The sequence below is a fragment of the Acromyrmex echinatior genome, chromosome 3 (genome assembly GCF_024713525.1).
Source record: "Acromyrmex echinatior isolate Ae372 chromosome 3, ASM2471352v2, whole genome shotgun sequence".
NCBI lineage: Eukaryota > Metazoa > Arthropoda > Insecta > Hymenoptera > Formicidae > Acromyrmex > Acromyrmex echinatior.
The window spans coordinates 1,268,580-1,293,464 of record NC_141854.1 but is presented as its reverse complement, the minus strand read 5'-3'; the positions used below and the strand labels follow the sequence as shown (position 1 = coordinate 1,293,464).

The 24,885-nt window shown below is 32.0% G+C and overlaps 1 protein-coding gene and 1 long non-coding RNA gene across 17 annotated transcripts in view; one reads left to right on the top strand and one right to left on the bottom strand.

The window, feature by feature from the left end:
• The window catches only part of shi (dynamin-1 shibire), a 159,459-nt gene that overhangs the window by 105,536 nt on the left and 29,038 nt on the right, over positions 1-24,885 (bottom strand). For 4 of the 16 annotated variants that reach the window (XR_015544319.1, XM_087403747.1, XM_087403742.1 and 1 more), the window contains exons 1-9: positions 7,562-8,453; positions 4,162-4,235; positions 3,346-3,495; positions 3,070-3,273; positions 2,755-2,947; positions 2,465-2,674; positions 1,463-1,677; positions 1,247-1,392; positions 978-1,135 (exon numbers count right to left, since the gene is read on the bottom strand). Coding sequence is in view for 13 of the 16 variants with exons in the window: in XM_087403747.1 (XP_087259873.1) it covers positions 978-1,135; positions 1,247-1,392; positions 1,463-1,677; positions 2,465-2,674; positions 2,755-2,947; positions 3,070-3,273; positions 3,346-3,495; positions 4,162-4,235; positions 7,562-7,725 (1,514 nt within the window). In the remaining 3 variants the exon portion in view is untranslated. Of the gene's footprint in view, positions 1-977; positions 1,136-1,246; positions 1,393-1,462; positions 1,678-2,464; positions 2,675-2,754; positions 2,948-3,069; positions 3,274-3,345; positions 3,496-4,161; positions 4,236-7,561; positions 8,455-24,885 lie in introns of those variants that run through there. The other 12 variants (XR_015544320.1, XM_087403750.1, XM_087403745.1 and 9 more) reach the window with 6 other exon arrangements.
• On the top strand, positions 10,997-23,247 carry LOC105147199 (uncharacterized). Its single transcript, XR_846293.2, has 4 exons — positions 10,997-11,188; positions 11,316-11,345; positions 22,072-22,234; positions 22,337-23,247. It is a non-coding gene; the product is annotated as an uncharacterized LOC105147199 (long non-coding RNA).

Below are 24,885 nucleotides of genomic sequence, written 5' to 3'. Positions count from 1 at the left end.
TTAGTCAATTTAAGGATAATTCCAGGACATTCCAGATAAACATTTTGGTTTTTTCAGGATTTATCCATCGATCAATTTTCATTTAATTAATTTTCATCGATTCGTGCAATATTATATGCTTTGTATTGAAATTAGGATTTTATACGATTGAATAAAACGTTAACAAATTGGAAACAATATTATTTATTTTGCTTTATAAATAATATCAAACGAATATCTCGTCAACACAAACGATTTGTCTACTATATTCTATTTTAGATATTAAATTCAAGTTTTTTATTGGTAACTTATTGCATCTTTATAAGAAAAGATTTATACTTAAACATAACTTTTTATTTTTTTCTTTCTTTTTTCACGCTGTTTTTTTTTTTTTTTTAAAGAATGAAAGAATTATAAATTCCAGGCCAGCCCTGAAATTTCAGTTTTTCAAAAATTTTCCATAATACACAAATTCTAATATAATTCCAGGATCTAAGGATATGTAAAGACCGCTGGACATCATGTACAAACAAATTTTCGCAGCATAAAATTACTAAAAATAGTTTTTAAATAAACTATTTTTTCTAAATTGTATAGAAATAAATATATATTCTAAAAAGTAAGTAGTTTATTATCTTAAATGACAAACATACTACAGCATATAAAGAATCTTAAAAACTTTGTAAAACTTTATGCAATACACGTGAACATATTGCTAAGATTTTTTCAACTAGAAAGCAGTCTTTTGAAACATACATCTCGTCTAAATACTATAACAGCATTATGTAACGTCTCTTGCTATTTAGTGGCTATATCAAATTTGACATAAAATAAGAAAACAGCAGCAAGCATAAATGTAACGAAACCGACATGTAAGAACTAGATGTATCAACTTAAAAAACCGAAAGTATCTGTGGCTACTGTATACCTCTGTAAATAATACTTGAAATCTAATATAACATATAACAAATAATATGAAATATTTAATGACTACTTACTTCGCAAAACCGATGAAATCTTCATGATTCGTATTCATGTATGCGAGTTCGCAATCCACCAACAAGATCAGTTGCTCTTTACACATTTGTTCGCGCTGCCTGATGTATGTCGTTATGATACGTTCCGTTTCTTCTCTTAGTCTGGGATAACGTGACATCTGTTATATTAAAAAATTAACACATAAAAATTGCATAATTAACTCATATTTTAATATTGGAATTTAATAATTCTTATATCTTTTAATATCTTATAATTATCCTTGACTTACCCTATCTGTACAAGTGCGTACAACATTACTAAGTTCTTGCACGACTAAGTCTACACACTTGAGACTTGGTTCTTTAAGTCTATTTATTTGTTTTTTGACTATTGCCTCGAAAGCCATGTCTGGGGTAAACAACCCCACCCTGATACCTATTATATTAAAATGTATATAATTGTTAATTTGTTTTGTCAATTGACGATAAAATCAAAAGAAACTCACCATGTATATTTCTGATGGCGAAAGCAATTTCTTTTCTTAATTCTTTTTCATCAAATTCCATTTTAACAATTTCGAACGGGAAACGCTCATGGAAAAGTCTGTTGATTTTCGCACCACCACTGAGTTCCATAGTATTAATTTGTGCTGAACCTGAACCTTCTATAGTTCTCTCGAAATCTGATTGAAGCTGCTGTATCATCCTTAAAAATGTTTTTCTATTAATTTGTGTAATGTAAACTGTTATAAAATATTAGTTACATAGATAGAGAGTCTTGATGTTATCTACCATTCACAACAAAAAACACATTTGAAGTAATCTCTGTTATTGCATCACAATCTAACTAAATTTATAATAGAAATATCATACTATATTCCTATAAAAATTTATTACTTCACAGAGATAAAAAATATTTTTTGTTAGAAATTTTATTTGTTAGTTTTCTTGTAGCAGAATAGTTTTATACCATCATCTTATTTTCTCATTCTTAAAAAAGCATTTGCATAATAAAAAATTGTAGTTTCTCAATTATTTAAAATTTCATGCAAATGGCAAAAAATGCTATTTTGATTAAATAAAACTATTATAAAAGCTATTTTGATTAAATAAATTAATAGAGCAAACACAAGGATACCTACATATATATTTTAATTGATCTGAAAACGAAAAGCAAATGATCTAAAACTTCAAGACTCTCTACCCATAAAATAAAAAATACAATATTAAAAATGAAAAGATAAAGAAGAACTATGATTTCATTTGCATGATTATTGCTTTATATGTGAAGACATAAAGTACAAAATATATTCATCAAAAAAATGTTACTACACTTATATGTACACAGTTATTATTACACTTATATGTACATACTAATTATTACATTTATGTGACATATTCTGCTATAAGATACGCATTTGTGATTTTTACAATACAATTTTTATAAATAGAAGACGAGTACTAGGATACTGTAAACTTTCAAATTATAAAATTTTAAATTCACTTACTGTAACATAGCCTTTGTTTTGATTGCAGGATCATCAGGCCTGAAATGTTTGTACTGTTCGACATCTTTCTCTAAAGTTAACTGTTGCTTTTGTAATCTATCTCTTAGAGCTGGCAAGGTATCCCTGATATGATTTGTTAATTGTTGATTGAGAACTCTCTGCAAATATGGAGTACCCAATCTGTCTGCTAGATGACGATAAGATGGATGGCTAACAAATGAAACAAAAGTTATATATGATCAGAAAAAAAATTACATCCTTGTCATTTTCAGAATTATTCGTGCGTATACCTGAGAAAAAACTTTCGCTCAGCGGCTAAAGCATTTTTTATATCCTTTCGTCCTTCTATATCCTTTTGACTTCTGTTAACAACACCAATATAACCTCTCCTCAATGGCAATAATTTATTTTCCAAAATATCTCTTGCATCAGTGCCATCATCCATAAGATCCAGTTTAGTAATAACACCAATTGTACGAACACCTTATAATACCGTGCATTAATATTAAATTCAAATAAGTACTAATACCAATATTGCAACTGAATACCTTATGCAATAATATTAAATTCAAATAAGTACTAATACCAATATTGCAACTGTATACCTTGTGCATCCACTTCTTTAGCAAGTTTAAGAGCATCGCTATTAGCTAAATCAGTATTGGCTGGTGTGACTGCCAATATGAGACAATTTTCACGTTTGATAAATTGAAAGATCATGGCTTTAATTTGGGCTTCTATATCTGCTGGCTGATCTCCAATTGGTACTTTTGTAAGTCCAGGTAAATCAATTAATGTCAAATTTAAGACTAAACAAATAAATATATATTAATAAGACAATTATCATTTATTTTTTAAAACAGGCTTCTTATTATATTTACCGTTGGGTGAATATACTCTGAGATTAATTGGTATATTAGAAATGCCCTTGTTACTTCCGGTCACTCTGTCTGTTTCTCCTTCAATTTCTTTCCGTACCTCATCAAAATCTACAAATTTCTTACCTTTACAATGCAAAAACTCTGCATATTCTGTAATAAGAAAGTACATAAGAAAGAAAAAATTACTTTAATTTCCAGGAATGATATTTATTATTTAAGAAAAAGAATAAAATTAAAAAATTGAAACTTGATATAATATTTTATATACTTAATATTCATCATATTTATATTCTGTCTAATGAGATACGTCCAATTTACAGTTTATCATAATTTTAAGGGAAGTATATGATACAGGATATGTGATAACTTGTTGATAAAAGTTCAAGAGGCAAAATAATTTTATTAATCTTATCTTACTACATTTTATTATATTTATTACTAGATGCAATAATAAAATGTCAATAACTTTTCTTATGAATTCATTTAATATAATCAATATCACATAATAAAAACATTTTTAAGAAGAGTTCAAACAGAGAATGACATATAAGTGAAGTAAATGCATTAGACATTAATACATTCCTTACTTAAAAGAAAGATTTGTCATGAGCACAGGTCAATAGTTAATAAGATAATATTACCAGTATATACGAGAGAATTCTACATCCTTTAAATTCATTTTTTATATATGGTTTTAAAAAAGTAACAGATTTCGAGAGTATTATCAGATATGTAAGATAATTTCACATTGATTTGTATTGTATATCAAATGAAATAAGAAAAGTAATGTAATATGGTCTATGCATTATGACTCACCAGTTGGGCAATTAATCAATTGTAAGATGAGAGGTCTTCTTGTCACGATGCCTGAACCTCTTGGCAAGAAATCTCTGGAAAAGTGTAAGTATTCGTTATTATAGTTAACTTTAATTAACATTAATTTCATACAAATATTAATTATATATGCAATTATTGGAGAATAATGATAAATTAGTTATTTATTAAAATAATTGCAATTAATATATTTAAATATAAATATAGATTGTGATATGTATAACCATGGTGGAATAACACTTTCATCATCGTATAACCTAGGCACAGACAATAATAAGATTCAATCATTTATTTCACATATCTTTTTTCTTCTATCTGATAAAAATATACATAAGGTTTGTTCTTTTCAGCTGAACTTTTTGTAAGGTTCGTACTTCCTTTTTTCTCTCCATGTTAGAGAAACAAATAAAAAAGATAAATGATACAAGAAGTTCAGCTAAAAAGTCCAAGTCTATGTGTCCCCTTATCTATCTTAAATATTCTTTGTATTCTATCTCTCAAGAATTTTTTCGTTTCTAACATCTTTAATAATCACTAGAAATAGTCACCTAATAATATTTTTGGTAAACATTCACTTGGGATGTTTTTTACATTCCAATTAGAAGTTACTATTAATTACATACTATTATTAATTGTTTTATAATTAATAATGTTTGATTTGAGATCTTTATACGAAGATAATTGGAAAAAAAATTCTCGACCTGACCTATAATAGAAATAATATTTCTACAAATATCAAATTGTTATAATTTTAGACAAGTTTGATTTTTACAGAATTACTATTAAAATTTTGGATAGATATGTTCAATTAGTTTCTTTATTTCGATCATGTAAAGCAGTCAACTTTTAATTTTTCCATAACAATGCCACTCGTTCACATGCAATTGAAGAAATTTGAATATATTGCCATGATGGAACCAAACATTGGTTGCTTTAGAACGTATTCGGATTCTTATCCGGATGCTCCCAGAGTGTCATTTTATCTTTGTTTAATGTTCGATAAACAACAAGAATGGAATGATATTTGAGTGACATTCGAGTAGGAATTTGAACCCAGCACTACACGATCAAAACAAAGAAACTATAATGAACGCATCTATCTGAAATTTTAATAATAGCACTGTAATAAATGAAAGAGAAAACAGAGAATAGAGAATAAGAATTTCAACATATCAACATATAAAAATTATGTATTGTAAAATACACAGTTTCTGATAGAAAAATTCTTATTCTCCGTTCTCTGTTCCCTGTTTCTTTTATCGTGCGGAGCCCCTAAAGGATCAAATTTGTCTAAAATTATAGCAGTTTGATATTTGTGACAAGAATTTTTCAAACTACCCTCACATATATTTTCTCGATATTTTCTTTAAAAAAAAAAAGGAGAAAAAAATGGGTATAAATTGCTGATCAATACAGAAAACTACTATTACTACTTCATTTTTCTCTCTGTTGGGATATAAAAATCATCACTATTCTCGGGTTAAGCTAAAATTCTGCATTAATCAATTCTTCTGTTTTGAAAACAAATACCAATACGTCATGACAATGTAGTTCAACAAATGTAGCTTATGCATACACGGTATGTCAAATCAACTATGTCGTAAAAGATTTTAAGGCTTAAACAAAAATTCCTTTATATAGATGTTTCCATCACGCGCGCAATATAATTTTCTTTAAATTACTAAACATTAAAAAGGTGTCGCAAGATAAACAGTGAATTCGATTGAACGCACTCAGTGTGCACTGGTGCATATTAAAGTACATTGTACACAAATTGATGTAAAGATATGTATTTGATATAAATATAGAAACAACGAATTAAACCATGAAATTGGTCTAATTTCCACCGAGGGTTTAATCCAGATCAGAATGTAAAAACCAACCAACTACAGTATTCTCCTCGAGTATTCTCCTGTTACAATCAAACGACAGGGAACTACTCGACTGTAGTTGGTTGGTTCTTACATTCTGATCCGGATTAAATCCTCGATGGAAGGCCATTGTCAATACATTTTATTGTGTTATTAAGTAAAATATGGAGTTTGTAATTCAAAATACTTGCACTTAGATTAAATCAATGTTCATCAACCGTTTTAATATACACTAGTGCGTTCAACCGAATTAAACATATTACAAATTAACAAACAAATTATACATAAAAATCATATAAATAGGTTTAAGAGTGAATCATTATTCTTTGACTATTTTTATATCGACATATTTTTGCATAATCGCCAATTATGCATTTAATAGCGTCAGAGAACGACATGAATGACGACAGACGTTCGCTACAGAGGAGTCACGAAGAATCATCCCGCCCGCCGGTTTTGCGCATGAACGAGCAGTTTCTAAGTACTCCCGCGAGGATGTCACGAAGGAGACACTTGACAGGTCGCCTTGTGGGCGTTCTGCTCCGTTTGCCTTGCTTTATGCCAAGTATAAAAAGCCATCGCGTACGATACCGATTGTCTGACGGTCTTCCTCAACAGCGACGCGCGATGTCGCGTTGAAATCGAAAAACCGCGCGTGTTTTCGCTAGGTACGCTTTAGCACTTGCGTAACGGCAATGAAGACTAATCGAAATAAAAAGATCCTGATCTCGTAAATACAACTGCGTTACGCTTTCTACGCTCAAAATGGAAAACGTACATCTGCATGGAAAATTTAAAGAGTGAGAAGAGAACGTGAAAAAGAGAGCAAGAAAAGAAAAAAGTATAAATGTTTATTTCTATCAACGACTTTGATGATAAAATTCATTTTTCAATTCTTAAATCTACTTAAGAATTGAATATTACGATATTAGAAATCGCTTCGACAATGTGAAAAAGAATGAACAAATCATATTTGAACAATTTGATCATTTGAATAAGATTGTTTATTTCTTTCTCCATCCGAAATTTCAGAGCAATTTTCAGCACCGTGAACACAAGAACTAAAGAAAAATTAAAAAAAGTAATTGAATAAAAATTAAAGTTAATCTATATTAGAAAAACAGGTATAAGAAAGATTCAGGAAGAAGTGTTGATCGATCGAGTACTTATGCCTTTAAGTGGTCACAAGTAACAATTGAGATATTTCTCGCACGAGATTACGAGGGTCTCTGCTATATCATCCGTGTGTGTGAGATTCTCTTTACATTCTTTATGAGCGATACACTCACTCACTATTCTCTCTCTCTCTCTCTCTCTCTCTCCTCTCTCTCTCTCTCTCTCTCTCTCTCTCTCTCTCTCTCTCTCTCTCTCTCTCTCTCTCTCTCTCTCTCTCTCTCTCTCTCCCCCTTTCTTTATCGAGAGAATAATGCCATTTGTATGAAAAGTTCGGTTATCCAAAGCTGTTAGAGAAGATTGACACAATTATACAATGTCAAGTTTGCGATACTTACTTGCCGACGAAGTTTTCAAGCACAGAGCTCTTGCCCGCACTCTGACCACCCACCACAGCGATCTGCGGCAGATCGAGCTGCATATGCACACCGAGCTGTGTGAACGCATCCTGCAGCTTGTTCACGATCGGGATCAACTGTTCCATACCCGTGTTGCCCGACATCGTCGCGTAATTTGCGTTACACCGCTCGTATTAACACGCACGCATGCACGTACACACACACACACACACACACACACACACACACACACAACACTCTCTTTCTCTCTCTTTATCTCTTCTCCACAGCTGTGACTCCGATGTGCTTACAGCGCACCACCTGGAGAGCTGCTGCTTTGCCACCGCCCGCACACACACGACCTCCCGAAAAGAGTGGTTGACAGAAGCGAACTCAACTGTACGTTACGAGAGCTAAGCGTGCACTAAGCAAGATGGCCGATTTCCGTGACGCTGTCGCGCTGTGCCCGCCCGCCTGCCTGGCTGATAGCTCTCGTTCTTCTATGGCAAACTTCACCGCATCTTCACCGTCGCAATGACGGTGGCAGCGACACGAATCGCTTGATCTTGCATTGCTCAGTCTCGCTCGCTCACGTCGTGGACGCGCGCGCGCACGCGCGATACGTGAGAAGTGAGATTTGAAATCTCGCTCGTATACGTTACTGTACTATCAATTCCAACGTACGTCGTGTAAAATTTCAGAACATTTATACAGCTTTACGCGACTGTTACTGTACGCGGCGACAGCAGTAGCAATGACGACGATGGATTCTCAATTACTACACTATCTACCACTCGAAGAGCGCGTAAAGTGGTTCAATCGATAATCGAAGCGTGCGCACAAGTCACAGTGCCATCATCGCCATCGCTATCGCCATCGCCGTACGTCGTCGTACGTCGCCGTCGTGACCTACTTTCGCGGCGGTGAGATAAAATCCATATCGTACACGAGTTATCCGTCAACGCGCTGTGACCTTTTTACTCTGCGCATCCCACGTCCGTTCGTTTTAGAGTGGGTATAAAAAGAGTGGCGCCAATGCATGTGCCTAATGCTGATTGACTCCGCTATTAAGTATTCTTACTATTAATTAGAAAGAAGACAACGTTAAAGGGCGCACATAAAATTCTATAACAGTATCGTAGGGTGTAACTTAAGCCGATGAGCCAATCAGGATACTGCTTTAGATTACGTAATCTAAAGCAGTATCCTGATTGGCTCATCAGCTTAAGTTAACACCTTACGTTACGGAATTTTATGTGCGGCAGGCCTGGATCTATAATAAGTATTTGAAGTCTTAAGTTATAAGAAATTGACCAACAGTTGAATGCGAGAAGAATAATTGATTGTGATTCGTCCATTCCTTATGGCTTAAGGAGAGAATATTTTTTGGGCGAAAAAAATTGATTTTTTGAGAAAATTTTTTTCTTTTATCAAAGTATAAAGTCAATATTTTTTTGAATTTTGGAACATTGTTTTACTATATTTAAATGTAATTACTTTTTTTAATTAAATTTGAATCAATATTGTGCCTGTTATATAAAAATCTGATAGCGTTTAATTTTACATAATACATATATTATAGTTATCGTTTGATGACAGGCATAAAAAAATTGATAATTAAGAAAATGGCGATTTATAAAAAAAAATCATCGATTTCGCTCTAAAACTGAATTTTTTGCAATAAAAATAAAAGTATATAACGGATTATTTTTCTTTTTCATCGTATGATAAAAGAAAACTGCATGTTTCCACAACATGCAGTTCAAAGCAGATATCATACCAGTCGCGAAAAAGCTGTTTCGAGAAAAACGCGTTTAAAATTTCAATGCGCTAAGTTATACACCTGCGCGCCTGAATTGGCCTATTGCTTATAACTTCGCTAATTTTACAAATTTCGATTTAAAATTTGCTGTACATATTTTTTTTAACATTTTATGCTATAATATTCCGTTAAAAAAAATCGATTTTTTTTACTCAAAAAATAAAATTTCTCCTTTAAGACTTAAAAATCTATTGTAGGTTCAAAGTTTAGGGCTGCCACAGACAAAAGATTTCTGTAACAGTAATCTTAAGACGTGAACTTAAGCCGATGAGCCAAAGGACTGCTTTAGTTCTACGTACTCTAACGGAAATGGAAATAGCAGTAAACTTATTCATAATATGAGTTTCAACTGGTTGAAACTCGTCTTATTGCGAGGTTATGGATAAGTTTATTGTTATTTCTATTTCCGTTAGATTCCATAGACCTAAAGCAATATCCTGATTAGTTCATCAGCTTAAGTTTATATCTTATGGTCACTATTGCGGAATTTTGTGTGCGGCAGCCCGAAGATGAAGAATTGCGTCATAGTATACGGTCGAGTTGCCATAACGAATGTTTCGAAGCATTTTTTAATTGATCAATTAGTAAAATTTTTTCTTCCAATTAATCAAATGTGGTTAATCAAATGCTTCGAAGCATTCGTAGTAGTAGCAACTCAATCACATTCATATACTGGATTTAAACTCCAACGTGCGTCATACGACGTTCCAGTGTGAATCCAGCAAAAGGAATAAGAGCTGTTGCAATCAAAATTTCTGTAACAGTAACCTTAAGATGTGAACTTAAGCCAATGAGTAAACGCTCAATGAAAACGCACCCTGTAACAGTATGCGTAAAGTGTAAACTTAAGCCGATGAACCAATCAGAATACTGCTTTAGATTACGTGACCTAACGGAAATGGAAATAACAGTAAACTTATCCATAACCTTACAATAAGATAAATTTTAACCGATTGAAACTCGCTTTATTAATAAGTTTATTTCTCTAACCCCGGATCCTCATACAGACAACAGCGTTTTGATACTGATTTTGATACTGAGTGCTGATTAGTGAAAAACGGATCATTGAGGTAAATTTTATACAACCAGCTTTTCACCAATAAGGATCTGAGCTAAAATCTCCATAGCCGTTCAGTGTTGCCAATTTAGCGTTTTTTCCGATAGATTTAGCGTATTTTCGTATCAGTTGGAGTGTAAAAATTATGTTTTCTGGATTTTCTGGATTATTTTAAAAACAGAATTAGCTTATTTATTTTTTAAATAAGCTTATTTATTTTTTAAATAAGCTAATTCACACTGGTCACGATACTCCCGTAAGAATGTCAGGTCGAGTCAGGGTTCTCATTGAGCGTTTTTCACAATGCGACTCGTGACGCACTTAGTGGAAACGAGGCTTTAGATTGGAGGCATATTGCCGAATGCTTGGTCAGATTCATACGTAAAAACCAATCAATCGCTCGACAAGCAGACTAACCATGGTAGAAAGATTACATGGTGTGCAGTTCACAAGTGTCTCTTTCTTTGCTCTCTCGCTTGCTCGGTGACAGATCCCAGGTTAGCCAACCTTAGTTGTTGTCTTCGTCGCACGCACATCATTTAGGTTTTTTTTTTTATTACTACCCAGGCTATCAACATTTGTTCGCGCGCATACTCCTATTCACTTTAACGCGCTCGTTGGAGTGAGGAGTATAATAGTTCTGAACGGTATCTTGACTCGCAAAAGGGGCGTGATAAACTGCACACACCATGTTATCCCTTCCACCATGAGACTAATTGCCTTATCGGGTTAAATGTGTCATTGATTGGTTAACGCATCATTTTTTCCACGCGGCAAATGTTTTGAGTGTATATATATATATATATATATATATATATATATATATATATATATATATATCGTGTAATAACATTGAATCGATCCATGAAATACAGGTCACTATCGCGAGGAGGACTGATCTTTAGGTAAGTCTCATTATTTATTTAAAAATCAAGCCTTTTATTATATATTCTAATCGTTTATTAGCTAGATTTCTTGTTTACGAAGTTTACATCCTGTCTATCTGAACAATAACTGTGCAAACGTAATATAATATAAGATGTTTTTCGAAATATTTATAAGTATTGACCTTCAGGTAAGTCTTATTATTTATTTGAAAATTAAGTGAAATGTTCAGAAGTACTATTCCACTAAAAATCGCGGTTTTTAGTGAAGTAAGGTGCTCCGTACAATAAAAGGAACAGAGAATAGAGAATAAGAATTTCGACCTACCAGAAATCATGCATTGTGGAATACATAGTTTCTGATAAGTTGAAATTCTTATTCTCTGTTCTCTGTTCTCTGTTCCTTTTATTGTGCGGAGCCCCTAATGGTTGTCAAAGCGGTTGAAAAAGCTGTATTTAGAATAATTAATCACAATTTGGAACTGAAAACTCATATAAATTATATTCAGAATTAAAAAGAATACCGGACAATATAAAAACTTTAGAAAAGATTTCATTCTTTAGCGTAGATAATATATTGAAAAAGCCAAAAAACTTCTATAACTTCTCTTTGTCAAGAGTTTAAAAGTCAATATCAAATAACCAAATATCAAAATACTATTGAAACTCAATATGAAATAAATTTTATTAAATGGCAGAATGTAAATGATACGACAAAATTTTGACATGAGATTTCAAATTACAGAAACGCTGTTGGAGAAAATCCTTTTGAGAATCTTTGCAATCTAGCTCTGACATTTTAATTTTCGAATGCTGAAATTGAAAGGATTTTTAACCAATTAAACATTGTAAAAAATAAAACTTGTAATAAATTAAATTTGAAAATGATTAATTCTGACATTAATTTTGACATGTTATGGTTTACGAGGACAAATATTGTCATAATTATGATCTTGATGAGAAAACACTGAATATTATTGGAACAAAGGATGCATATCCACATAAATATGAATATTTTGAATTATTTTATACATATTTTTTTTACATCATTTTTTACATATTTTTGAATAGATAATGTACACCATTTTGTTGTATGTATATATAAACATAAAAAATATAAAAATGTTTTTCGTTTATTATATAAAAATATATTTTACATAAACATGTATACAAATAAATATTTTAGTAATAAAAATGTGTTTTCGTTTATTATATATTTAAAAAATATATTTTACATAAATATGTATACTATATAAATATGTAGTATCTGTATAAATACAAATATGTATTTTAATAATAAAAATGCATTTTAGTCTCGTTTATTCGACCGATTAATTATAGTTTCTTTGGCTTATAGTAGGCTTATTACATTATTTATACTTATTTATAAACCAAAACTTAAGTATTTATCCAATATAGGACGTTTATATTTTTTATAAATAAAAATATTTTTTGTAAAATTAAGCTTATTTCCGGAGTTTTTGAACTTCATTTAATGAATTATTTTTTTAGATTATTTTTTAGAGTTTTTTTTGTAAAATTTAGCTTATTTCTGAAGTTTTTTGGTAAAGCATTTAGTTGAATTTTAGAATTCAGAGTTGGCAACACTGGTTCCGTTCCAAAAATGGTTCCAAATTTTTTTTGCCGGTAGTGGCGCTGTTATAGTTGAAAACCTGACCGTCTTTCGTGGCACGAATATTTAAACTGCAGAAATGAAAGAATTGAAGGTAATTGTTTAGTTTCAGTCACTTAAAAATCCTTTTAAAAATCGATGCAGAAAATACTTATTCCGGTTTCACTTATATGTTCTCATGTCCTTTTACCGGCAAAAAAAATTTTTATGTCAGTCTACGCCATCGATGTGACAGATTTCCTAATCTGAATAGTCAACTTTAACGATTAATACCTTGATCCAGGGCAAACATTTCTTTTGCCATCATTCATTTCGTACGAAACCGTGTTGAATGAGCTATTAGGTGTTGGAATTAATTCGTAGCGTTTTACAAGTGATGGGAAGTACTTTCATTAATGTATTTTTTAATGCTCATGTGAAATAAATAACATTCTTTCATTAAAAAACGCTACGAATTAATTCCAACACCTAATAATTTTATCAACATTGGAGATGAAGACGCTAAACTCAATAATTACCGTACAAACTTTTAAAATTGTATAACCTGCAGTGTTTTGAAAAAAAGTTTTCTTTTTTCCTTGTTATCTATTGGTAGAAGTTAATATAATGTAGCACTTATTTACCATATTTACTTTTTATTTTTCACTGAGTCATTTTTAATTCGCATTATTCTTACTTCAATAATGTTATGAATGTCATACTTCCACATCACAATCGGATAAACGAGATTATCAGCGATAGAAGCGTCACGAATTTTTGTGCCGCTGCGGAGTCCACAGTAAATTGTAGAGATCTTATTCCTTTCTATTGCTCCGTGTCGATAGATATAGAACATAAAATGGCGACTTCCGACTAATTGGCATCACTCTCTTTATATTCACTTTAGTTCGTTTATTTATTCGTATGTGCGAATTGCACGCGTGCATGCGCGCGACGCGATCGAAAATTGACTGAGCAATCGACAATCACTTCCTATACATTTGTAAGTGATAAGTTGATATTCCTTCTGATCAATGTGATTCTTCGTCTTTTATTGCTTCGCAAACCAGATAAGTTGAAACTGAGCCATTGAGTATCCGCGATCCTTATGTGGTAAATAACAAAAAATAATATGAAGAATACAAAAGTTCAAAATAGTAATACAAACTCAGTTGCGCATTTGAAGCCGGTCTCACTTTTCAAAAATGATGACGCAATAATACGTCCGATCACGTCAGCAGACGATGAGCCAATTTGATTAATGTGATATTGGCTCGCTTCATACTATAGATTTGTTCGCGTCGCGTATTCTAATAATGGCTGCGTTCAGGAGAACGTTTATTTTGCAACTGTTGGAAGTTTTCTTCGCGCTTGGATTATGTATTTTTAGATCAAGAGGAATGATTCTATCTCAGCAGAGAATCATAAACAGTTGCAAAATTGTTGTGTTTTGCTGAACATAGCTAATATGCTCTAACCTTTAACTATAGAAACAGAAAGACTGCTGGCATATATATGTAATACTCCTATATTGCTAACGCAGCCTCTTTTTAGGAGTGAGGAATGTACGAAGACAGCGAAGATATGTTCGCACGCTTCAATTAGAATCCTTCTAGTCATAAAGGGCCAATTCCTAATTGGCCAGATTTCGAATCTCTTTAAACGCCGCTATTTGCAAATATAATACTTTCGACGTGGTAGTGAATTTGTGAATTGGTGTGAGCAACTGTTTCGTGGTGTAGAAGGCGCAAACGCGAAATCGGATTATCAATTGTCAACCATGATGGAATTGTGCTGTTTCCTGCCGATATGATATTCGGCAATGGCGTCTTTCCAGTCTTATGTCTTAACTCTTACTAGAGGAACTCTAGCTTCAATATGCCCAACACGCTCCAATATGCCTACTGTATACTGGACACGATAAACGATGAGCGACGAGCGATATCCAATGAGAGCTTTGGTTTGCGTCGTTACGTGAGAAAAAGCAGAGTTTTTAATTGGATATCGCTCATCGTTCATCGCTCATTGCGTCTAATGTAGGCTATACGTTCGCGTCATCGAAACTAATATGGCGACTAGATGTTCACGTCGCATTAGAGTATACCAATGTTGCCAACTCAGCTATTTTCTAGCTAGATCTAGCTATTTTTTTCTTCGATCTAGCTCGCAAAAATTGGGCGCGTTAAAGCGGCTAGATTTGCTTATCAAGCAATTAAACATGATTGTCCAGTAAACACTGTTTTTTGCAGTAATATAACGTGGAAATAACTAATAATATAACACAAGTTATTTTTATGATATAAAACTTTTACATATCATGCATATAATTATATAATATTACAACTCTTACAGTATGAAATACTGCAATTTAATATTGTTATATCAATGTTGTATAAATTTTTTCTGTACATATTATATAATTCAATTACAAAACATGATTATTGAAGAAACTTCTGATAGTTTAAAAACAGTTTCCAAACAATTATTATCTGTTGGACTAGATTATTACAGTAAATTAGATTTTAGCTTAAATTATATGTTTAGTTTACAAGCACGTATGCACGCACGCATACACACAAACACACATGCATACGAAAATTGCCCACTGATTTACCTAAAACGTGATAGTACTCAAGAAATAAAAATATAAGCATTTTTATTAAAATGAAGTAGTTTATTATATATTTTTAAATACTTTATTATATTTACAAAAGGCTAGATTTACAAAAAACTATATTAATAGAAAGATTGTGCCTCCACATGTATATAGAAGCATTAAATATACTCCAAATCTCGATTTGAAAAAATCTTCAACTAATAGGATGAATAATATTTGTGAAGATTATATTAAAAGAATTCTCTTCTCTTCTCTCTTGAACTCAATGATGCATATTTGTCGATTAATATTGCGAGAAATAGAACTTTCCATCTTGCTCGCATTGCTTCAAGGGGAATTTCTGTTAATATATTAAATAATTTTTTTCAATCTTAGGACAAAAAAATATATAACGAATTCTTATTTGAAAGAAAAAGGATCAACAAGAAGATTGCTTGGCAAAATTTGAAAAAAAGAAGGAAAAGAATGGGAGAGATGAGGGGCATTGAATACTTTTGGTTGAAACCATCATCATTAAATGATTGTGACAGTAATCAATTCTTTCTTAATAAAAGGGTTACCTCTTCGGAGAGAGACAACTTAGTTGATATTACTGTGTTCCCAAATGAATTTGAATACATTAAATGTTCATTAGTATATTTAAGAAAAAAATGGTTCATCAACTTGTCATTGGTTTCCATTCCAAATTATGTTCAATGCTTTTTGCAATTAGGGGAAAACTTTTCTCTTCCCAGTAGTTACAATAGGAAATTAATTTTTGAATTTATAAAAAACGTTGAATTTAATATAAAAAAATTACAGACGTCGTTACATAACTCTAATAATTAGAAATAATTCTATTGCAATAATTAATAGCCTTTTTTTTCTCAAACAAAAAAAGAATTTTGTAGTCAAAAAATTAAAAAAAAAACAACACGGTTAACCAAACAATTTTTAAAAAATAATAGTAACATTATTTTTACAAAAGCGGACAAAAGCAACTTAACTGTTGCACTAGACAAAAACATGTACATTGAAAGAATTAAAACAATGCTTGAGGATGAAGACACATACATGAAAATTCTGGAGGATCCTACAAGTAAAATTAACAATAACTTGAGGCAATTGTTGGCAAGATGGAAAAAACAAAATTACATTTTTGAATCAACGTACAGACAACTTTATTATAGTGATGGTAACATTCCTAGGACTTACGCGCTACTAAAAGTGCATAAAGTAAATTGCCCATTTAGAATCATCATATCTTCTTTGGATAGTACATTATATTAGGTGTTGGAATTAATTCGTAGCGTTTTACAAGTGATGGGAAGTACTTTCATTAATGTATTTTTTAATGCTCATGTGAAATAAATAACATTCTTTCATTAAAAACGCATTCTTGTATGAATTGATTGTCAAAAACATATCTAAGACTGCTAGTAACATCGAGAATAGTTTTGAATTAATTCGAAAACTAAAAAACATTAAAATTGATCATGGTTTTTGTTTGTCGTTGGATGTAATATCGCTTTTTACCAACATTCCACGGATCTGGTATTAGATACTCTTTTCAATAGATAGGCCTTTGTTTGCAAAAATTGCAATTTACCGAAAGATGAATTTCTCAAAGCAGTTCGCTTAGTGTTGGATTCGACTTATTTTATTTTTGACAATCGATTTTATAAACAAACATTTGGAACGCCTATTTCACCGCTTTCCCCAATTGTAGTTATGATGGATTTGAAGAATTGGGTGTTGAGTGATATTCAATATCATATACCATTTTATTACAGATATGTGGATAATATTCTTTGTTTACCGAGTTCTAAAATCGATTCTATTCTTGAAAAATTCAATTCATTCTATCCAAGGTTGCAATTTACTTTGAATGGTAATTCTATCAATTTTTTGGACACAACTATAATGTTAAAAAATAACTCTTTGATATTTGACTGGTACCAAAAACCAACATTTTCAGATAGATTTTTGAATTTTTTGTCTCAGCAAAATTCAATCTTGCAAAAGAAGAGTATAATCTTCAATTTGATAGATAAAGTTTTTTATATTTCGCATTCACAATTTCACAAAAAAAAATTTTGAATTTGTTATAATGATACTTTTGAAAAACGATTATTTCATTGGATTTTATTTTTGATACTATTAATGCAAGAGTTAAAACATTAATAAGTAAAATTAAATTCTAAAATTAAATTCTTGTTCAATTAAAATTAAATAACAACTTACCTAAAGAACGGATGAAATGATTTTCCATACCGTATGTAGAAGAAATATCGAACAAATTTAAGAATATAATTAATAGGATTTGCCATAGGGTTTCTTTTTTCAGTTTGAACAATTTATTAGTGAATCAATTTATTAAGATTCATAAAAATTCTTTAAATGATAATTTAAAAAAGAATGTAATCTACAAAATCAATTGTTGTGATTGCGATGCTTCCTATGTAGAACAAACGGGGAGGAAATTAAAAACCAGACTTTCTAAACACCGAAAGGATATCCATAGTCAAACATCCAGTCATTCGGTGATTACAAACCATAGGTTGCAAAACGATCATAACTTTGATTGGCAAAATTCTGAATGTAGAGAATTATTATAACAAACGATTGATATCGGAGATGATTAATCGCACATTAATCGACGGACCAATGGGCTAAATTTACAACATGATACTGTTGCCTTAAATCATGCTTACACTGAGATTCTAGTAAACTGTAGATTGTTCAATATAATACATATCATAACTATAGTTTGTTTGATCATTATGTTACTTGTTTAGCAATCATTTTTCAACCGATGGTCGAAATGACAAAACACAAATAGTTCTCTCAGTTAATGTTTTAAAATTTTGATGATAATTTTTAATTTATTAACAATGTACAAAATGTTTCATATGACATATTTATTGTTCAGTATTGAGGCGTCGATTGTGTGATGATTATTAATTTTCAAATCATATACATACTATTTCAATTAGTTATATATAATTTTAATTTGAGTTCTCATTGCCACTCAACTTTCAAACTTTGTAAATATGTGACTTACCTCGCAACAGTTAGCGGTTCAATTTTTTGAGAGGAAAAATGTTGGAGATTTAATTTATAATGCAATAATCTAACCGTTGTGTTAGGGGGGAAAGATTGCTGATAAAGACTCAAATCATGAGTGGAATTCGTCCAAAGTCAAGATTTATGTATTTAATATTAAGAATTGCGCTAATTGATCAACGTTGACTTCTATCCTGTACTACATGTTATATATTTATAAATTTGTTCAATTAAAGGAGTCTAGGATAAACTTATTAGTTTAGTGTTATTTTGTAATTTCTCACTTTATTATATGTTATTACATATATTATAACTTTACAATACTACTGTGTACAATACTCTACTGCAGTGTAATAATATTACTTAAAAATATATTTTCAAGTAATATTATTACACTGCAGTAGAGTATTATATACAGTAGAATTGTACAATTATATATAGCACACATTTTGTATAAATCAGTAATCGCGGATTTAGTATTATTACAAGATCTGGAGAAAAAGACATTGAATATTTTAATTTTCCATATCCCTTTTACATTCAGTACATAAACATTGACATTGCAATGGGAGCTTCAACAAAAAAAAAAATATTACAAGTTTTCAATTCGTTTCATCTTTAATTACAGTTCACGATTGAAATTGGTGGGAACAGATTAAATTATTTAGATATTATCAAGAATAAAAATATTCTTGAATATGGTTGGTACCAAAAACCTTTTTCCGATAGGTATCTAAATTTCTTTTCTCAGCATCTTATTTCGCAAAAGAGAAATATATAGGAATGATTAATAGGACCTTTTTGCTATTTCAACTTAAATATCATATTGTAAAAAGAATTTGATCTTTGTCATTGAGACACTTTTAAATAATGACTATCTGATTGATTTTATTTTTAACACAATTGATGAGCGCCTAAAATCTTTATTGAGTAACAAAACCTTAAAGAAAAACATGAATGATACTTCCGATGAAGATATTGTTAAGAAGTCATGGTTTATGATTTCATTTGTTTCAGAGATCTCATACAAATTCAAGGATATAATTAAAGATCTGATGTTGACCTTGTATTTTTTAGTTTGAACAAGCTTAATTCTTTTATTAAAACACATAAAGATCTTTTACTTAATAAAGCAAAAAAGAATGTAATTTACAAGTTATATTGCAAGGATTGCGAAGAATTACCTCCTACGTCAGATAGGAAAGACTTTAAAAACGAAAATCTCGAAATATTGTAATGATATTCGAAGGAAATGAGTAATTATTCTGTTATTATCGAATACAGATTGGATCTAAACCATGATTTTGATTAGGAACGCACAGAAATTGTTGATCAGGAGCGGTTTTTATACAAATGACATATCTCGGAAATGCTACATATTTAGTTGCAAAAAAACAATCTTAATTTGCAATCTGACACCGGAATGTTTACATCATTCATACATCTCGATTCTCAATAATTTACACTGCGCGCCGTTTTTGTTTTTATTATATTTAAATAGCAGTCTGAAATATGTTGGTATTCGTTTTATTGTACTTATTAGTTTGTGCACGGTGTATTATCTTTGATTCGTTTGAATATTGACCGTCACAATATTTGGAACAATTGTAGTGAATTTATATCGCTAAATATGAATAATTTGCGGTTGTAGTGAATTTATATCGCTAAATATGAATAATTTGCGAATTTGTCTTTCGACTTTGATTGATTTTTTATGTTTACGTCTTTCATTGCTATATGGATAAGTGCATTAATTTTTCTTTATAAAAAATATTGGTAATGTTTTTTATATCTACACAGATTTTTATCTATTAATTATTGCCACTGGAATTGTTAACTGTTGCCAATAGAATAAGGAGATTGAGTTGCCACTCTACCGTCTCGCCATGAAGAAGTGAGAATTTTACAACATACGTTCAAACATACTGATGATGGCTCGGAAGCAGGCCGAAACGTTTATGTGTAACTAATTATACTATTATATTTTTTCGACAATAAACGATTTTTATTTTCGCATTAACAACCGCGCAAAAAACTCTCATTGGCCTTTGTTTGTTTTGTTTATATTTAATTAATGATGTACTAAAGGAACTATTGTATATTTTTCAAAATTAGTATTAGAAATTGCTAACTTTAAACATTTTGTTTGCACCTTTTTAACTGAAATAGTAATAAGTTCAAAAGCGCAAAAGGATTATCGATTACAAATATATTTAGATTTTGAGAATCACAAAATTATAAAAAAAAAGACTGACTATTAATAATTCTCCTATCGCAAAGGTATATATCATTTTTATACATCATATCGTAACAATTGTAATAAAAGTCATAATTTCATTAAAAATTGCAATACATTGTCTTTTATTTTAAAAATATTTTATATATATATATATATACAGGGTGTAGAAAAAGTCCCCTTAAATATCTTGAAAAGTAATCATTTTTGAGAAAAATATTTTATACAAAAGTTGTAGGGTTGAAAATGATCTATTAACTGACCATATCAATTTGACCTTGGATGGCACCACCAAGGTCAAATCAAGGTCAAATTTTTTTAAACAAAACACCCTATTTTTTATTTTAGAATCTAATAGCTCGGGAGCTTTCCAAAACACTATAATAAAGCTTCTTTTTAATCAGTACTTTTCAAGTTATGAGAGTTGGAAGAACCACCGGCATTAGCATTATTTAAGGTATTACATAGAGATTACCCGACTGGATTTATAAGACATGTATGTGCCCGCGAATGTCTGTATCTCTATCTCCTTCTCCTCTCTTTCCTTCTTTTCCCCTCTCCCCCTCTTTCCCTTCTACTCTTTTCCATCCCCTCTCTCTCCTTCTCATTCTTTCAACAAAGCTGGAGACTATATAAGCTAAAGATCTCTCCTGTCAAGTTCACTCTTTCTGTGACCTGCGATTGAGAAGGTTTACTTTTTCGTGATACTCCTTCTGAGATTGCTTCTGAGATCGCCACATAGTTATCTTCGTTTATAAAGTATTTATTTAAAATATTTTATAATGCTTATTGAACAGGAGCGTATATGGGAGCGAGGATCGTAGGAGGTCTTACGCACATGTGATAGAACTTTTCAATCAAACTTTTAGGAATGGAGGACAATGGTATATCTAAGAAAAATTATAAAATCGATTGTTATTCGTATTGTACAACATTTTGAAGAAATGAGTTTTGTAAAAGACAAGGCAGTCGAGCAATAGCGATAAATCCTGATAAAAGATTGAATGTTCTACAGTCTTTTATCGAAGATCCGTGTAATTCAATTTGCAAAGTTGCATAACAACACGACCTATGTCAGTTCATAAAATTCTAAAAAAGGAAAAATTTCATCTATATAAGATTCATCTGGCGCAAGAATAATGTGAAGATGATTTTGATCGTTGCATTGAATTTTGCGAAAGTATGATGTTAAATATCGATATAAATCTTTTATTTGTAGTCAACATTATTTTTTCAGATGGAGCACCTTTGAGCTAACCGGGAATGTAAATCGACATAATTGCAAATATTGGAGCGATGAAAATCCTTTTTGGATGTACAAGGCACATACTTAGAATCAGCAAAAAGTCAACGTATGAGAATTTTAAATGAAACCATTATTGGGCCTTTCTTTATTGAAGGTAATTTAAACGCTGACAATTACTTAGCCATGCTTCAAGATGAAATAGTTCCGGCAATCCAAAACATTGCTCGTCAAAATTTCAATGATATTTTGGTTCCAGCAAGATGGCGCCACCTCACTACAGTTACGAGTATGCTAATATCTGAATGAAGTTTTTCCGAATAAGTGAATAGGAAGAAGGGGTTACATTGAATAGCCAGCATGTTCGCCTGATCTAAATCCACTCAACTATTTTTTGTGAGGATATTAAAGGGAAAAATTTATAATACTAAACCTTGAATTTTAATGATTTACGTCAACGAATAATAAATGAATTTAGAATCATGCCTCGCAAATTCTGTAGAAATGCAATCTTAATCTTTTTTATAATCGTATAATGGTGTAATCTAGCACATTGTCAGACTGCGGAAGGACGCCAATTTGAGTATTTGCTATATGTAATATTCTTTTAACCCTAGTTCGCTATACTGGAATATGACATATCTAATGCGATTTTTCACATTACAATTCAGACTTTAACTTTTTATGATGTAATTTAAGATAAAATATTTTTTGTTTCGTTTTTGTTTATTTGTTCTTGTTTTACTCTAGAGATATCAATTTTGTGATAAGTTAAAAATGTGTTTTCTATTCAGAGATCTAACTTGACGAAGTTCCAGATCCCGGTAAGATCTAGCCGAGAAAGTAATTAAAAACTGGTAGCGAGCTGGGTTAAAGGAATGACAAATGTTCAAATGAATGATTGATTGTTATATCATTAGTTGATTTAGATATATCATTATCTTTATTTCTAAAAGATTGATTGAAAAGTCTTGTCTTGCGCAAGACCTCCTATGACCATCCCATCCTTGCATCATTAAAAGAAATACGAGCACCTTAGCTTAGGTAATGTCGCGACGGTTCCATAATTTTCAACTCTCATAACTTGAAAAGTACTGATTAAAAAGAGGCTTTATTATAATGTTTGGAAAGTTCCCGGCCTCAACTATTAGATTCTAAAATAAAAAATAAGATGTTTCGTTTAAAAAATTCGATTTGACCTTGACTTGACTTTGATGGCGCAATCTAAGGTCAAATCGATAAGGTCAGTCAATAGACCATTTTCAACCCTACAACTTTTATATAAAACATTTTTCTCAAAAATAATTACTTTTCAAGATATTTAAAGAGTCCGGGACTTTTTCTACACCCTGTACACACACACACACACACACACACACACACACACACGCACGCACGCACGCACGCACGCACGCACGCACGCACGCACGCACGCACGCACGCACGCACGCACGCACGCACGCACGCACGCACGCACGCACGCACGCACGCACGCACGCACGCACGCACGCACGCACGCACGCACGCACGCACGCACGCACGCACGCACGCACGCACGCACGCACGCACGCACGCACGCACGCACGCACGCACGCACGCACGCACGCGCGCACGCACGCACGCACGCACGCACGCACGCACGCACGCACGCACGCACGCACGCACGCACGCACGCACGCACGCACGCACGCACGCACGCACGCACGCACGCACGCACGCACGCACGCACGCACGCACGCACGCACGCACGCACGCACGCACGCACGCACGCACGCACGCACGCACGCACGCACGCACGCACGCACGCACGCACGCACGCACGCACGCACGCACGCACGCACGCACGCACGCACGCACGCACGCACGCACGCAATTACTTTATGGTAATGTAATATAAATATTATTTTATTATATAATAAAAATATAACTTTTGTTATATTATATGTTATATTTATGAGTGGGAAATTACAATTAACCAGTATGTTATTGGTAACAATTATGTTTACTATAATACTTATAACATTCTAATTTATTGCACTTGTAACATTAATATAACAATGTTTACTGGAAAGTAGCATTTAATGAAACCATTATTCCTGTTTTGTCAATCGTCATTGCAGTTAATTTATTGTGAAATTCAAAGCTATTTTTTATTTTAATTTATTATTTTTTTTGCTGTTTGCAGGAGGGATATTCTCAGAGATAATATCTTGCAAAAAACTAGCTTACGAATATAGAATTGTGTTGATTAAAGAAACAACAATTCTAAAGGAAACGCCTTCCTTGTGTATTTTTGGTAAAGCATATGCCTTCGGCAAGATAGAACTACTTGACCGAAGACTCCATAATTCCTTAGCCGAAATGAATCCCTTCTGATGCCATTTTTAAAACATATTATTAAGATTTACTTCTTTTAATTATTTTTTCCATTGCCGGATTTTTTTCTAATCACCAAATATGTATCTGAATCTTTAAGTTGTTCAATAACCTTATTATAAAAGGTCATATCCATAGCTATGGTTACTGTTAGATACTTCGGCCGAGATACAGAAGGTGCTGCTGCCATGCGCCGTGTGGCGTCGCGAGCGTTAGTCGCGGCGCTGCGAGCGAATCAGGACAGCGGCGTACCATCGCGTATAATCGAAATACCTGCGCTTTCGCGAATCGGAATTAGATCCATGTCGTTTTGGAAAAAGAAGCCAGACCTCTGGTTCGTACAAATGGAAGCTCAATTCCTCACCGCAGGCATAACTGTAAACGACACGAGGTATAATTATGTGATACAATGCCTCGACGACGACTCTTTGT